An 18,388-nucleotide genomic window follows, 5' to 3' on the forward strand; every position below is an offset into this window, starting at 1 on the left:
ATCCAATCAGCCAATCAGATTGAGCTCGCATTCTATTGGCTGTTCCGATCAGCCAATAGAATGCGAGCTCAATCTGATTGGCTGATTGGATCGGCCAATCGGATTGAACTAGATTCTGATTGGCTGATTCCATCAGCCAATCAGAAAATTCCTACCTTAATTCCGATTGGCTGATAGAATCCTATCAGCCAATCGGAATTCGAGGGACGCCATCTTGGATGACGTCCCTTAAAGGAACAGTCATTCGTCGTTCAGTCGTCGGTCCGGATGGATGTTCCGCGCTGGAGGTCTTCAGGATCCTGCCGCTTCGCTCCGGATGGAAGAAGATCGAAGATGCCGCTTGGAGAAGATGTTTGCCGGTCCGGATGTCCTCTTCTTGCCGGATAGGAGGAAGACTTTGGAGCCTCTTCTGGACCTCTTCAGCACCGGATTATGGATCGCCAACCCCCGCTTGGGTTGGATGAAGATCTTGGAGCCAGGACGGATCGGTGATACCTGGATGGTGAAGACAAGGTAGGAAGATCTTCAGGGGATTAGTGTTAGGTTTATTTAAGGGGGGTTTGGGTTAGATTAGGGGTATGTGGGTGGTGGGTTGTAATGTTGGGGGGGGGGTATTGTATGTTTTTTTTTACAGGCAAAAGAGCTGAACTTCTTGGGGCATGCCCCGCAAAGGGCCCTGTTCAGGGCTGGTAAGGTAAAAGAGCTTGTAACTTTTTTAATTTAGAATAGGGTACGGAATTTTTAATTTTGGGGGGCTTTGTTATTTTATTAGGGGGCTTAGAGTAGGTGTAATTAGTTTAAAATTGTTGTAATATTTTTCTTATGTTTGTAAATATTTTTTTATTTTCTGTAACTTAGTTCTTTTTTATTTTTTGTACTTTAGCTAGTTTATTTAATTGTATTTATTTGTAGGAATTGTGTTTAATTAATTTATTGATAGTGTAGTGTTAGGTTAATTGTAGGTAATTGTAGGTAGTTTATTTAATTATTTTATTGATAGGGTAGTGTTAGGTTTAATTATATCTTAGGTTAGGATTTATTTTACAGGTAAATTTGTTATTATTTTAACTAGGTAACTATTAAATAGTTCTTAACTATTTAATAGCTATTGTACCTGGTTAAAATAATTACAAAGTTGCCTGTAAAATAAATATTAATCCTAAAATAGCTATAATATAATTATAATTTATATTGTAGCTATATTAGGATTTATTTTACAGGTAAGTATTTAGCTTTAAATAGGAATCATTTATTTAATAAGAGTTAATTTATTTTGTTTGATGTAAATTATATTTAACTTAGGGGGGTGTTAGTGTTAGGGTTAGACTTAGCTTTAGGGGTTAATCCATTTATTAGAATAGCGGTGAGCTCCGATCGGAAGATTAGGGGTTAATAATTGAAGGTAGGTGTCAGCGATGTTAGGGAGGGCAGATTAGGGGTTAATACTATTTATGATAGGGTTAGTGAGGCGGATTAGGGGTTAATAACTTTATTATAGTAGCGCTCAGGTCCGCTCGGCAGATTAGGAGTTGATAAGTGTAGGCAGGTGTCGGCGACGTTGTGGGGGGCAGATTAGGGGTTAATAAATATAATATAGGGGTCGGCGGTGTTAGGGGTAGCAGATTAGGAGTACATAGGGATAACGTAGGTGGCGGCGATTTGCGGTCGGAAGATTAGGGGTTAATTATTTTAAGTAGCTGGCGGCGACGTTGTGGGGGGCAAGTTAGGGGTTAATAAATATAATATAGGGGTCGGCGGGGTTAGGGGCAGCAGATTAGGGGTACATAAGTATAACGTAGGTGGCGGTCGGCAGATTAGGGGTTAAAAATTTTAATCGAGTGGCGGCGGTGTGGGGGGACCTCGGTTTAGGGGTACATAGGTAGTTTATGGGTGTTAGTGTACTTTAGGGTACAGTAGTTAAGAGCTTTATGAACCGGCGTTAGCCAGAAAGCTCTTAACTCCTGCTATTTTCAGGCGGCTGGAATCTTGTCGTTAGAGCTCTAACGCTCACTTCAGAAACGACTCTAAATACCAGCGTTAGAAAGATCCCATTGAAAAGATAGGCTACGCAAATGGCGTAGGGGGATCTGCGGTATGGAAAAGTCGCGGCTGAAAAGTGAGCGTTAGACCCTTTAATCACTGACTCCAAATACCAGCGGGCGGCCAAAACCAGCGTTAGGAGCCTCTAACGCTGGTTTTGACGGCTACCGCCGAACTCCAAATCTAGGCCTAAGATAGCTAAAATATAACTATTAGTTACATTGTAGCTATTTTAGGGTTTATTTTTATTGTACATGCAACTTTGTATTTATTTTAACTAGTTACAATAGTTATTAAATAGTTATTAACTATTTAATAGCTACCTAGCTAAAATAAATACAAAATTACCTGTAAAATAAATCCTAACCTAAGTTACAATTACACCTAACACTACACTATCATTAAAACAATTAAATTAATTAACTACAATTACCTAACATTAAATAAAATTAACTAAAAATAACTAAAGTACAAAAAACCCTCTAAATTACAGAAAATAAAAAAAATTAGTTTAAACTAATTACACCTAATCTAAGCCCCCTAATAAAATAAAAAAGCCCCCCAAAATAATAAAATTCCCTACCCAATTATGTTTTCATTAACCCTGCTTTTCATGTAGGCTGGTCCTGCAGCTATGATACTACTTTGAGCTATATGGGTTTTTGCACATTTGTTTCCTGAGCCATGTATGCATGCTGACTGTACTCATGGGGTGTCCTTAAGCATCTTTAGCTCTTATATCAATGGCTTTTAGTTGTTAGAAGAAGGGGTTCAAATTATCGCTGCCTACATTCCAATGCCATCATTTAGATATCCAGCATGCCTTAGTCAGTACAACTAATTTTGTGTTTTAGAAGTAGTGTACACTCTATCTTATATGTTATTATATTTAAGGGAACTAATAATAGTTTCTGAGAAATATCTCCATGCCATTTAGCCTCATAGGTCCCTATATTATTAAACTTGCCCTTTCTCCTACTCGCATAACAGTGGAGATCTCTAGGTCTGCAGCTGTATCTTCTGTTGATAGAATTTAGGCTACTATCAGTTATTAGTGGTATAAAGAGGGTATGCACCATGTTTACTGTGTTTACCTTATTACATACACTAGAATTGTGAAATGACCTACAAATAGCCTTAATCTAGTCTCTGAGGATCATCAGTTTTTAATTTAATTTAACCGTCCTCTTCTATCTATGTAACAGTAGTTTTCTCTAACTATTTTTTGCAAAATAAGTGTTGGCGCCATGTTTAGTGTCTTTCTTATAGTTTGTTGAGAGCCTAAACATCTGAGGTAAATCTGTTGAGATCCATAAGTGGTCTCTACTTTTGCAATTAGTCTTCTGTTAAAGTTATCCTACTTCATGTACATGGGTCCAAGAGTGGCCCTTAACACGAGGGAGAAGGCCTAAATTTATAATGGCATGTCTGTATTTCATTTTATATAGCATTACTTCAACCAATGATCTTAAAACATGTTACTTGTTGAGTCTGTTTTCTTTGAGAGCATCTGCGCCACGCTTTACTCCTTGGCTTGTATGCCACACTTTACCTTAAGGAGTCCCCTAAGGGGTTCCTCCCATCATAGGTGGATTTTGGTTTATATTTGCATGGCCGTACTTTATTCTTATGCAATATTATGTATATAAATTATCCAGCTACACTAATAATTGACTCTGTTACCATCACAAAGATATTTGTTTTGTAAACTATATGATATGCCCTGTAATATTTTTTTTTCTTTGAGAACGAATGTGTAATGCTTTCTAATTCTGTTTGTATACCAAATTTACCTCACAATAAAAAAAAATAAAAAAAATAATTCCATTAATTTATTCATATTACACTTTCTCAGAGATTTCTGTAAGATTGTATTGGACATTTTTGTCAAATCCAGACGATATCACATATTCTTGGTTTTGTAGTTCTCAAAATTTGTGAATTTGTGTCTTAAAGGTACATAATACTCCAAATCTTTCTTTCTTGATTGAGAGAGAACGATTTTAAACAACAACTTCCAATTTATTTCTATTATCAATCAAATATTTGCTTAATTCTCTTTGTATACTTTGTTGAAGGAGCAGCAGTGCATTACTGTGAGCTAGCTGAACACATCAGGAGAGCCAATCACAAGGGGCATATATTTGCAGTCACCAATAAGCACCTAGCTCCCAGTAGTGCATTGCTGCCACTGAGCCTCCCTATGAATACTTTTCATCAAAATATATCAAGAAAACAAAACAAAATATATCATAGAAGTAAATTGAAAAGTTGTTTATAATTACATGTTCTATCTGAATCTTGCATGACAATTTTTTATGTCCCTTTAACCCCTTAAGCCATTAGGACGTAGTTACTACATCACAGGTTACTTTGCCTATGGTGCCTTGTTGATGTAGTACCTACGTCCAAACTTCTGGCTCATGCTGCAGTCCTTGCTGTCAGCTTTAACGGTAGAAAGCATCTGCCTTCATATGGTAAGGAAGAACTGATCATTCTTTCTTTTCCATATGAAGGCAGATCGCCGATACAGACAGTGACACTGTTTCTATTTTGAAAATAGGAATTCTGGGAAACTTGTTTAAAGTCATTAAGTCCAGAATATGTCTGAAAGTTCCCACTTTCTTGTCAACAATGGGAAAATATACAATAAATCTGTTGCCTTGTTTCAAAACTGGAACTACAACTCTTACAGCAAGTTCCATAAAGTCTTTTGGAACATGAGACAGAAGACACATTCCTTGATGAGTTCTAGATTTTAAACCTATTCCAAAAACCTGGGAAACAATGTTTAGAACCCAAAGATTCTTGGGAGACTGAGACCAGGCCTTCTGAAAAAAAGTGTAAACTGCCCCTTACCTTCATGCTGATTTGGAAGAGGAAGGAGACTTCCATAGACTGCTTGGCCTTGTTCCAAATGATATTGAGCATCCAGGAAGATCTAGAAGATACAGGTCTTTTTAAGGAGGAAGAAGATTTTGTAGCTCCTAGATTAACAAAAATAACTTTTTTTCCCCCTTTAGACATCTTGTCCTGAAAGAGAAAACCTTCTTTTCCTCCAGACACAATGAAAAAGATAATGTTAAGACCAGGTCTAATAAATTCTTTCCTTGAAGAGGACAAAGTCTACCCTTGGATGCCATGTCTTCTGACCATGTCTTAAACCATAAAGCCATATTCTTATCATAAATTCGAATTATGTCAACAACAGCATCACAAATAATTGCATTAGCCGACTTTGGAAGTTTCAAACCATCTTGAAAATCTACATCCACAGAGTCTTCTGAGATTTTCTCAAATTGTCACTCCATAGAGCAGAAGCAATTGCTACACAAGCAGCAAAGAGTCCCTGAAATTTTGTTTTTGAGCTAACGTATTCGATCGGGTTGATTTCTGTCCGCAGCCTCAGAGCAGGCAGACAAGTTATGGAACAGTGGCCTTTAGACTTCTGCTTCATAACTTCTGTTTCCGGCGAGCCTGAAGGAGCTCCATTTGAAGCTTGATAATTCGGACCCTGTGTCTTGATCAGTAAGAGACTCCTAATCATCAGAAAATATCTCACCTTCAGAAAACAATCTGAGGTGTCTGAGTCTTAAAACTATAAGGGCATTCAAAGGTGTTCTGATCTCTGATGATGCAGGAGAACCTGATAAAGTATCTTTATGATTACATTTAGACATATAACGTATGTGCTTACAAGGAGGAGGCATTGCTGCCACAACTTCAGAATTGTAGATTGCATAAACTGTTAAATCTTGGAGCAAAATCTGAAGTACTCCTTTGTATAACAGAAACAAAGAGGTCAGATTCCCTTAGAGGCTAGATACATACAAAACTCCGGTTTGAGAGTGCAGTCTGGTTTTTTGGATATATTTAGGGCAGTGTTTCCCAAACCAAGTCCTCAGGACCCTTACTTATGCCAGATATGCATTATATCTTAACTAGAGAACAGGTGAAATGATCAGCTCACCCATATGAATATCTGGCCTGAGTAAGGCTCCTGTGGACCGGGTTTAGGAAACACTGACCTAGGGAAATAACAGAGGGCCTGTGTCACTATTGTTTGTATATCAGTGTGTTTGGTTGAAGGAATGCAGTGTGTAGCTGTAGATTAGGAACCCAGGGAGGAAGATACCTTGATGTGGTAATGGGTCTATCACCATTTGGCCACTGACAGGGCTGAATGTTTAAAATAGATGACATGCCCTAAATTTGCTTTAAAAAAGTTTTTTTTTTATATATATATATTAATGTTCTTTAAGAAAGCCAAAAAAATAATAGATATATTCTATAAAAGATCTTAGAAACCATGGTAGATGCAGTTATAAAAAAACAACAACTAATAATTAGAATGTAGCCACATACACTCACTATGGCTTTAAGGGTCATCGTAGCAAAGTTGAGAAGGTTGCTCTGCACTCATGTATGCTCAAATATAAACATCTGTTAACATGCATAGAAACAAGGTAGAACCAGCCATTATCTTTATTTTTGCCATTAGGCACGGACGGGATTGTCACTTCCCATACATTTAATCCAATAAATAAGTCCAACACACATTGCTATTTTTAAGTTGGACCCAGATGGGTAAATAAAAATCTATTTTATGAATTTTTCTGGTTGGACAGAACTTAAATGAACATCTAGTCTGTGTTTTACCTCCCAAGAAGCTGACGTTGCATTCATCTTTACTTTATAAGAGGATAATTAAATAGCTTAGTGTGTTCCACAAATATTAATCTCAGAATCATTCCACATCAATATAAGGGCCTATATTTATCAAAGTCTGGCGGACCTGATCCGACATTGTGGATCAGGTCCGCCAGACCTCGCTGAATACGGAGAGCAATACGCTCTCCGTATGCAGCATTGCACCAGCAGCTCACAAGGGTTGCTGGTGCAACGCCGCCCCCTGCAGACTCGGGGTGTCAATCAACCCGATCATATTCGATCTGGTTGATTTCCGGTAATGTCTGTCCGCCTGCTCAGAGCAGGCGGACAGGTTATGGAGCAGCGGTCTTTGTGACCGCTGCTTAATAACTGCTGTTTCTGGCGAGCCTGTAGGCTCGCCAGAAACGCGGGGCATCAAGCTCCATTCGGAACTTGATAGATAGGCCCCAAGGGATCTAGTCAATCTCTTAAATTAAAATGATTCAGAACCATTGTTATTGCCGCAGAATGTCTTTCTGACAGAGAAAGGGGTTGAATTATTTATTTATTTTTACAATTCTCAGTTCTGACAACCTATGCTTGGATTGTCTGTTTTTTAAGAGATAGATTCAGATAAGATCATTTGATTTCTCACATCCTACCTGTTCATGTGCATTTCCATATTATGAAAAGGCTATCAAGAGTCTAGCTCAGTGAGTAATTTAGCAATTCATTTTAAATTTAGGAAAGCTAATCCAGTTAAACACCTGTTTGCTCTGATAGATACTGTATGATGTTCTGTATCTGAAAGTTTAACTAGTGCTTTGAGAAGGTACCTAAGGTTTAATGGCAGTAGTTTATTAAACAGTTTAGTTCAGTTATAAAGAAGATCTACTAATATCTCCTACTCATTTATGCTTACAAAAATGGTAGCACTGTGACCCATTCCTCTTTCGAAGCATCACCAAGTCAGTCACTAAAAATAATAATTTTAGATGTGCAAAATCCAGCACACCAACACATCCTAAATATTCTTTCACCAAGTCCACAACATTTAGATGTCATGAAAGGATAGACAGACCGACATAAATCACAATGCTTCTTTAATTACATGGTTGCATCAGGTTTTCATATTGTAGTAGAATTACACTTTATTCTTATATAATTTTGTAATTTTTGTATATAAACTTGATGGTCTAATGAATACAGATAATAGGGGTGCCCTATTTTGTAAAAGATCTTTAACTGTGACTAGTTGGTTTGAGGAGCATCTAAATGGGAAAAGAAACAAACAGTTTATATAGTGAAGGCTTTTACTACTATAGCCTATAATTTATGTGTAATTATTTTTCATTGTGGAATTTATTGTTTTTCTTTCTATGATACTAGGTATTTGTCCTATTCCATTTTATATGGTGCAAGTTTGGATTAAATTTATGTTATATGGAAGTTGTTCGTAAAATAAAAAAAACATGCATAGCAAATAAAGATCTGTGTAAGTTTTCAGACTTGTAATTCTAGTCACATTTTTCCCAGGTTGTTCAATAGATATGTAGGTTGCTTAGCCATTGTCCTCTTTTTTTTTTTTAGTTGACCTAAGCTTTCTGTAAGATCAAGGCTGAAATTAGTAAAGAATGTTAAAATGTCCAGACTCATATGCAGCTTTATTGCCCTACAACTCTACAACTGGTTCTTCCAGACCCTTTAAGTACACAGAGTTAATGGGCACCAATCTTCCTCCCTTGTGGGGACTCCTGGACAAAAAAAAGCATATAGGTTCTCCTCCACAGGGCATTCGGCAAACTCAAAAATCATGGTTGAGTTGTCTACATCATAGAAAGCCAGATGACCTCTGAAGAAATCCAAAGTGATCCCAATTCTCATGGGTGAGGTTCTCAATATCAGTCTTTGAGGTTTTGGTCCAATGCCATAATAAACAAAATCCATCTGCTTTCGTAAAACCCAGTAACCATTCATTGGGCTCAGATCCTGTTCTTTTTTACGATTCACTGACTCTTTAACAACACCAAGAATCCAATTGCTCTTGTGACCCACATCTACTTCCCAGTAGTGGCGACCAGAGTGCAGTACAGGTAGGCCCAACACATACAACGCTGGTTCAAATCGGTTTTTATTTGCCATAACCATCTGTGGATAAGAATGGAATCGAACCCTCTTTAAATCTGCAGACAGGATCAAGTTAGGATGTGCAGTCATTGGGTCAAAGTGCAAAGACTCTGACACTGGTTTAACAAAATGTCTCATTCCTCTCCATTGCTTGAGCTGCAGCGAAGACACACATCCTCCTAATTCAACCTTTAAATCTGGTATTTCTTCCAACTGAGCACTCAACTCTTTCATTTGATTTTTAGTTCTGGATGAGGCTCTTTTACGTTTTGTCCATTCCAATGTCTCAAGCAGATCTGTAATTGATGATTTTAAACTTTTTAAACTCATGTTTCTGGCTTCTAATGTCTGTAAAGCTTCCACTTCTTTGTTCTTGCTATGGTTAAGCCTTAGATTTTTTTCATTTTCTATCAAATCTTGTAGATCCTGAAAGGCTTTACTAATATTCTCCCTGTTCAGTGCTGCATCAATTTGTATTGCCGTTATCTTCTTCTCATTGTCTTCTAACAATTGCAGGGCCTTCTTAAGCATGCCTTGGCCTTGCCTTTGGACTGCACTTATTAGATAACATTCTTGCCATAACATTTCTGGCTTCTCAATTTCCCCTTTGCTTCCAGAATTGCTTGTATCAGTATGTGCACGAGACACTGAGCTCTGTGGGGAGAGGTGCATGTTGTTAGTGACATATCTATATATGCAGTTATTGTTTTTAAAACTATTGAATAAACGTGGAGTTTCAACTAAGTTACTACCTTCGGATGTATGTGCTCTTTTTACACCACCTAAATTGATTTGGGTCTTTTCATGTCACATGAGTGGAGTTCCTGGATTTTTTACCAGCAGTGCTGGATAGAGTTAAGAGAGCTGGCTGGACATATTTAAATGAGGAAAGCAGTAACAGCTATTTGTGTTACAAACAAGAGGATTATTGGTGAGTCTAATTACTGCAATTAGTAATGACATTGTCAGCGAGCCCTTGTTCTATTTGCATTATTCTATATTCTATGCTTGTTTGCTTACAGAAATATTGTGAATCACTCGATTGTGGCATTGGATTTAATAATGCAAGTGCATATTAAAGGGACATTAAAATGCTGAGTACAACTGCAATAGAATAGTTACTACTCACCGTGCTATTTTTTTCCCCTTGCAGCTGTCTTCAAATGTATTCTCATATTTTAACCCCTTACAAGTATCAGTTAGTGAAGCTCTTCAGCTTCACACTGGGCGCCGCCATCTTGGAGCTTGTATTTGTCATGTATCTTTTAAACTGCGCAAAAACCTGCAAAAGTGTAACTCTTCTGTTCTCTATTATGTGAGCTAAACTGAAGTGAAAGGTACAGCTGTCAAAAAGCAGATCCGTCAGAGTGCTCTGCTCCTATCACAGGATATAACAATGCGCGAGAGGCAAGATGGCGGCGCCTGGTATAAAATGCAGAGCTTTACCAACTGGATTCTGTGATGAATTAAAATAAGAGAACGGCTTTAAAAACAGCTGCAGGTACAGGAAGGAAAATAATAGCATGGTGAGTAATGACCATGTTATTGTAGTTGTACTCAGCAGTTTGATGTCCATACCCGTTATTATTACTATACACCGCAGCTTGTACAGTGATACATGTTCATTAGCAGTGTACAGAAATGCATTACTATGCCATGGCTATATATTGTACCGAATGTAACATTACTAGTACAGCACAACATTCTTCGTCAGTTCATTTATAATCAGTATCATTATAAAATGCTGTATGTTTATTATCGTTGTATAGTGATGATTATTCAGTGCACTGTGTTCATTATCAATGTAAAAAATCTATAGATACTCGATGTAGAACACTATACGCATGGGCCTATGACAGCAAATTTTTGGGGACTGCAGGTTTTAAAGGTATATTAAATAGTGCTTCTTCAGTAAAAACAAATATGTTAAATCAAAGTAAACATAAATAGAAACAGATTGTATAAAAACAGCAGACAGCTTACTTGTTTTCTTGCAAAATGAGCATTTAGAAATTCTCAGTGTAGCCCCTGCCCTCAGGGTGTAAGGCTTCTACCTCAATACCTATATTTCACTATAAGCCCCTCCTTTCACCTGTTTCACCTGTATAAAATCTGCATCCTGTGAACACATCTTTGCTTGATTATTTTTTCCTATACTTTGTATTGCAACTTCCTGTGAGGAGTCTCTATGCAAACTTCCGTTTACCACGGAGTCAAGCTTTCTTGTGCTCATACCACACTTACACTTTGTTCCACACTACGCTGTGTTTCAACCTTCACTTATCCTCTCCTTCCGGATCTACGGTTAACTGTCAGAGAAACCTGGTTCTCTGTAGCGGTTAACTTCCTTCAGTAGCGGATCTTCATTCACCTCAGCTTTTCCGTTTGTATACAATACCTGACAACGGAATCATCCGGACTTGATACAAGAGTTGTCAAATCAAACCGCAACTATACTGTGACTTTGTATGAACTAACCGCTACTGTTTGTGATGTGTTATACAAACTGCAAGTAAACTGCATGATATATCTGTGACCCTGCTTCAGCTAACCGCAAACTAAACTGTTTACATGTGTCATACCACCGCAAGTAAACTGCTCAATATTATCTGTGACCGTGCTTCAGCTAAACCGCTACTTAAACCCGCAAGTAAACTGTATGTTATAAACTGTGACTCTGCTTCAGCTAAAACGCCACTTATAACTGTTTCCTTGTGTGTCTGAGCTCTACTATAAGAATATTCACTTCAATAAGCATTGCTATGAACTGCCTTGTATATTTAAAGTGATAGCCAACTTAACTACTCACATTTTCTACTGAACCTGAACATTTACCACTGAATAACCTCAAGAAAAAACTAAACATATATCTCTTTTCAGGTGTTATTCTGAATATTGAGATACTTCACTGTTGAATCAATTGCAAAATCTGTAGATCCCATTATTTCCACATATAACTCTGGGTATTAAATCTTGCTACAAAACAAACTATTTTGTATATATAACTTTCGCTAATCAAACTCTTACAAGTGATATTTTGGCAACTCTAACTCCCTGTTTATCAAGTCTATGCACTTAATAGTAAACCAGCTCATGTTACTCTAGTTTTATGACACTATGATAGATATACCTTTCTGTAGAGACCACAGCCACCTTGTAGGGCTGTGACAGTAAGTAATGGATACTGCACAAATTAAGTTTAAAAAAGAAATAGGTAAGAGCCATTTAAAATTATGAATATTATGTCTTGCAATAGTTTCTATTAAAGGGACACTGAACCCCAATTTTTTTTCTTTTGTGATTCAGACAGAGCATGCAATTTTAAACAACTTTCTAATTTACTCCTATTATCAAGTTTTCTTCGTTCTCTTGCTATCTTTATTTGAAAAAGAAGGCATCTAAGCTTTTTTTTGTTCAGAACTCTGGAGAGCACTTTTTCATTGGTGGATGAATTTATCTACCAATCAGCAAGGACAACCCAGGTTATTCACCAAAAATAGGCCGGCATCTAAACTTACATTTATGCATTTCAAATAAAGATACCAAGAGAATGAAGAAAATGTGATAATAGGAGTAAATTAGAAAGTTGCTTAACATTTTATGCTCTATCTGAATCACAAAATAAAAAAATTGGGTTCAGTGTCCCTTTAAGTGTAAGTTTAGTGCTTTTTTATTACAACAATGAAACATACTGTTTCATATCCCTTTAAATTCTGATGACTGTATTTAGCAAAATAAATTTATTATTTGGGATAATAATAACTTTCTTTCGGCTAGATTACGAGTTTTGCGTTATAGTGAAAAAGCAGCGTTATCAGGTTATAACGCTGCTTTTTCACTACCGCTGGTATTACGAGTCTTGCAGATTTAGGGGCACCGCACACTTTTTTGGCATTACTGCAAATCAACTTATGCAAATTGTGTATAGTTTTTTTTCAATGGGATTGTAATAGCGCCGGTATTACAAGCTTGTCCTGGGAGGCCAAAAAGTGAGCGGTACACCCTATCCCGTCAAGATTCGTAACGCATTCTAAAGTCAGTAGTTATGAGTTTTACACTACAAAGCTGTAGCATAAAACTCATAACTAAAGTGTTACAAAGTACACTAACACCCATAAACTACCTATTAACCCCTAAACCGAGGCCCTCTCGCATCGCAAACACTAAAATAAAATTATTAACCCCTAATCTGCCGCTCCGGACATCACCGCCACTATAATAAACATATTAACCCCTAAAACGCTGTACTCCCGCATCTCAAACACTCGTTAAATATTATTAACCCCTAATCTGCCGCCCCCAATGTCGCCGCCACCTACATAAATGTATTAACCCCTAATCTGCCGCTCCCGTCATCGCCACCACTAGAATAAACATATTAACCCCTAAACCACCGCACTCCCGCATCGCAAACACTAGTTAAATATTATTAACCCCTTATCTGCCGCACCTAACATCGCCCCCACCTACCTACATTTATTAACCTCTAATCTGCTGCCCTTAACGTTGCCGCCACTATACTAAAGTTATTAACCCCTAACCCTAAGTCTAACCCCCCTAACTTAAATATAATTAAAATAAATCTAAATAAAACTTACTATTAATAACTAAATAATTCCTATTTAAAACTAAATACTTACCTGTAAAATAAACCCTAAACTAGCTACAATATAACTAATAGTTACATTGTATCTAGCTTAGGGTTTGTTTTTATTTTACAGGCAAGTCTGTATTTATTTTAACTAGGTAGAATAGTTACAAAATAGTTATTAACTATTTAATAACTACCTAGCTAAAATAAATAAAAATGTACCTGTAAAATAAAACCTAACCTGCCTTACAATAAAACCTAACCTAACCCTACAATTAAATAAATTTCCTAAATTAAATACAATTAAAGGGCCTTTTGTGGGGCATTGGCCCAAAGAAATCGGCCCTTTTACCCGTCAAAAAAAATACAAACAACCCCCAACAGTAAAACCCACCACCCACACAACCTACCCCCCCAAATAAAATCCTAAATAAAAAAAACCTAATCTCCCCATTGCCCTGAAAAGGGCATTTGGATGGGCATTGCCCTTAAAAGGGCATTTAGCTCTATTGCAGCCCAAACCCCTAATCTAAAAATAAAACCCACCCAATACACCCTTAAAAAATCCTAACACTAACCCCCGAAGATTCACTTACAGTTTTGAAGAGCCGACATCCATCCTCAACGAAGCTGGGAGAAGTCTTCATCCAAGTGGCAAGAAGTCCTCAACAAAGCCGGCAGAAGTGGTCCTCCAGATGGGCAGAAGTCTTCACCCAGACGGCATCTTCTATCTTCATCCTTCCGACGCGGAGCGGCTCCATCTTCAAGACATCCGTCGCGGAGCATCCTCTTCAATCGACGATTTCTTCTGCAATGAAGGTTCCTTTAAATGACGTCATCCAATGACGTCATTGGATCAGCCAATAGGATTGAAGTTCAATCCTATTGGCTGATTGCATCAGCCAATAGGATTTTTTCAACCTTAATTCCAATTGGCTGATAGAATTCTATCAGCCAATCGGAATCTAAGGGACGCCATCTTGGATGATGACATTTAAAGGAACCTTCATTGTAGAAGAAGCCGTTGATTGAAGAGGATGCTCTGCGCCGGATGTCTTGACGATGGAGCCGCTCCGCGTCAGAAGGATGAAGATAGAAGATGCCGTCTGGGTGAAGACTTCTTTCCATCTGCCCGGCTTCGTTGAGGATGGATGTCGACTCTTCAAAACTGTAAGTGGATCTTTGGGGGTTAGTGTTAGGCTTTTTTAAGGGTGTATTGGGTGGGTTTTATTTTTAGATTAGGGGTTTGGGCTGCAATAGAGCAATGCCCATCCAAATGCCCTTTTCAGGGCAATCGGGGGATTAGTTTTTTTTTTATTTAGGATTTTATTTGGGGGGTTGGTTGTGTGGGTGGTGGATTTTATTGTTGGGGTTGTTGTTTGTATTTTATTTGACAGGTAAAAGAGCTGATTTCTTTGGGGCAATGCCCCGCAAAAGGCCCTTTTATGGGCTATTGGTAGTTTAGTTTAGGCTTTTTTTATTATGGGTGGGCTTTTTTTATTTTGATAGGGCTATTAGATTAGGTGTAATTAGTTTAAAGATCTTGTAATTTGTTTTTTATTTTCTGTAATTTAGTGTTTGTTTGTTTTTTGTAATTTAGCTAATTGCATTGAATTTAGTTAATTGTATTTAATTTAGGGAATTTATTTAATTGTAGGGTTAGGTTAGGTTTTATTGTAAGGCAGGTTAGGTTTATTTTACAGGTACATTTGTATTTATTTTAGCTAGGTAGCTAGTAAATAGTTAATAACTATTTGGTAACTATTCTACCTAGTTAAAATAAATACAAACTTGCCTGTAAAATAAAAATAAACCCTAAGCTAGATACAATGTAACTATTAGTTATATTGTAGCTAGCTTAGGGTTTATTTTTTAGGTAAGTATTTAGTTTTAAATAGGAATTATTTAGTTATTAATAGTAAGTTTTATTTAGATTCATTTTAATTATATTTAAATTAGGGGGGTTAATAAATTTAGTATAGTGGCGGCGACGTTGGGGACGGCAGATTAGGGGTTAATAAATGTAGGTAGGTGGCAGCGATGTTAGGGGTGGAAGATGAGGGGTTAATAAGATTTAACTAGTGTTTGCGATGCGGGAGTGCGGCGGTTTAGGGGTTAATATGTTTATTATAGTGGTGGCGATGTCGGGGCGGCAGATTAGGGGTTAATAAGTATACTGTAGGTGTCAGCGATGTCGGGGGGCGGTAGATTAGGGGTTAATAAGTGTAAGATTAGGGGTGTTTAGACTCAGGGTCATGTTAGGGTGTTAGGTGTAAACATAAATTTAGTTTCCTCATAGGAATCAATGGGGCTGCGTTACTGAGCTTTATGCTGCTTTATTGCAGGTGTTAGACTTTTTTTTCAGCCGGCTCTCCCCATTGATGTCTATGGGAAAATCGTGCACGAGCATGTACAACCAGCTCACCGCTGACTTAAGCAGCGCTGGTATTGGAGTGCGGTATGGAGCACAATTTTGCTCTACGCTCACTTCTTGCCTAATAACACCGGGTTGATAAAAACCTGTAATACCAGCGCTGTAGGTAAGTGAGCGGTGAGAATAACGTGCAAGTTAGTACCGCACCCCTCTTACCGCAAAACTCGTAATCTGGCCGTTTATATGTAAAAAAAATATAGGAAACTACCATTTTTGTCTTTTGCTCATGTGCAAGCAACAACCGAATAACATGACTTTGAGGCCTTATGCCTCCAGATCTATCTAGAGGTTTGTAAGCAGATGCTTGTACAATTCCATACCAAATGTCATACAGATTGGTGCAGCTGCATTGGCTGTAGCCCTGTCTGAAACTCCCCATATTGCCATAAGGGAAAAGTGAATATTACACATTAATAATACTAATTATCACAGGCCCCAAAACCCTGTAGCTTTCTAACTGTAGAAAAAAATCTGACCCCGATTCACACATGTACTGTATATATTTCCATCTTAATGGGAGGAGAGTCCACTGCTTCATTCATTACTTGAGGGAATTAAGAACCTGGCCACCAGGAAGAGGCAAAGACACCCCAGCCAAAGGCTTAAATACCTCCCCCACTCCCCTCATCCCCCAGTAATTCTTTGAATTTCTTCACAGGAGGTTGGCAGAGAAGTGTCAGAAGATTTGGAGTAGTCTCTTATTGCGGGTAGTACTCTTCAAAATGGGACTGGAGTTTTAAGTAGTCCTGTCAGCCTCTCAGTGAGAGCATGGATGAATGTTAGAGTCCTGAGATGCAGGGAGAGTCTTTCTGCGAAACCATCCCGACTCAGATTAACAGCTCCATAAGTAATCAGCATTGACGAGTTTAGCTGCCTGCTTTTCTGCACTCAAGTCCATGTCAGGAGCGATGCTACTAACCTGTCACACTTTAAAAACCGTGTTCCTGTTCCACGGTGTAGATTCTGGTAAGATCATTTCATTTATACATACTGTATATGATAACGTAAGAAGACAGGGTCACAGTGTCGCTCCTTTATCTGTGTGGAATCAAGGGTAATACCCTTGGAAAGGGGGTTATTGAACAGGGGGGATTTGTGCATATTATTATTTATTGTGTTTTAATGCTGCATCATGTGTGAGATGAGGCTCTGTCAGTGTGTGAACAGTCAGTTTCTAGCGAGAGATTGACGCAGGTCTTTTTTGGTGCGCTTCCTCTCTAGTGCAGGGCCGGTCCTACATGGCACTCCATGTGACCGGGTGTGGCCTCTTTAACTTCCTCATTCTTGACCAGCAGTTGTAAGAGACAAAGCTTTTTCTTTGTGGTCCGGGTCATAGGAGGTGGTAAGTGCCCCGGCCATTGGGATATAAAGGTGCCATTTAATTTTATCTAGTCCGCAAAAAAGGCCTAAGATATGGAGGACTCTGATATATTAGAGGGCACTCCCTCTTTAATAAAACCTAATAATTGTGTCTATTGTGAGAAGGTTCCGGTTGATCCGCCTGCTCAACTCTGCCCACATGCTTTGATAAAATTGCAGTATCTAAAAAGTATAAGATATTTAGTACTACTGAGCCGTCCATCTCTGAGGGTTCTCCGTCCCGCGAGGTGCGTTCCCTACACTTGTCTCTGATTGCACACGCATCTCCCCAGGGTACTAAAAATCCTCTGGCGGGAGGGGCCTTTTGGTCGCCAGATTTCGCTGATCAGTTACAAATGGCAGTTTCTGCGGCCTTTAATGCCTTACCACGCCCTGATAAGCGCAAGCTAAAGGTAAAACACAGCTATCCATCCCTCTGACAGATTATCGGCTGATGAGGACGACTCAGACTCTTTTCCCCTTTTTAGTTCTTTTAAAAAGTTGTTCCCTGTTCCGGACTCACAGCTTGAGGTGTGGGAGGCCATTCCGAAGGTGGATGGTGCTATCTCCACGCTCGCTAAGAGAACGACTATCCCGCTCGAGTATAGTTCTTTGTTCAAGGAGCCCATGGATAAAAAAATTGGAGTCCATGTTGAGACAAATGTTCCAACTCACGGGGTTCATGTTTCAACTGGCAGCGGCGGTCGCTGCACTGGCCAGTGTGAACACCTATCAGCTATGGTCGAGGTGGAAACTCCCCTAGAGGAGATAGAGGAACAAATTAAGGCTTTAAGGGTAGCTCATTCATTCATATGTGATGCAAATATGCAGATTATTCGCCTGAATGCCAAGACATCAGGTTTTTCTGTTTTAGCCCGTAGGGCTCTCTGGTTAAAGTCGTGGTCTGCTGACATGACTTCCAAGTCTAGATTACTTTCCCTACCGTTTAAAGGGAAGATTCTTTTTGGTCCAGGCCTGGACTCTATCATATCCACGGTTACGGGTGGCAAGGGTGCCTTCCTGCCACAGGATAAGAAGAATAAGCCTAAGGGGGTCTACTTTTCGTCCCTTTCGTTCGGACAAGTCTCAACGCCAGCAGCCTGCCGCGAAGACAGAGCAGTCCAAGGGATCTTGGAAGCCAGCTAACTCTTGGAACAAATCCAAGCAGAGCAAGAAGCCCGCCAAGA

At 38.6% G+C, this 18,388-nt stretch overlaps 1 protein-coding gene across 4 annotated transcripts in view; it reads right to left on the reverse strand.

The window, feature by feature from the left end:
* Positions 1 to 7,776: 7,776 nt before the first annotated feature.
* The window catches only part of LOC128645248 (E3 ubiquitin-protein ligase TRIM11), a 114,334-nt gene continuing 103,722 nt past the window's right edge, over positions 7,777 to 18,388 (reverse strand). For all 4 annotated transcript variants that reach the window (XM_053698107.1, XM_053698116.1, XM_053698090.1 and 1 more), the window contains exon 4: positions 7,777 to 9,471. In XM_053698107.1, the coding sequence (XP_053554082.1) occupies positions 8,395 to 9,471 (1,077 nt within the window). In that variant the 3' untranslated portion in view covers positions 7,777 to 8,394. The remainder of the gene's footprint in view (positions 9,472 to 18,388) is intronic.

This window comes from Bombina bombina, chromosome 1 (assembly GCF_027579735.1).
Source record: "Bombina bombina isolate aBomBom1 chromosome 1, aBomBom1.pri, whole genome shotgun sequence".
Classification (NCBI taxonomy): Eukaryota; Metazoa; Chordata; class Amphibia; order Anura; family Bombinatoridae; genus Bombina; species Bombina bombina.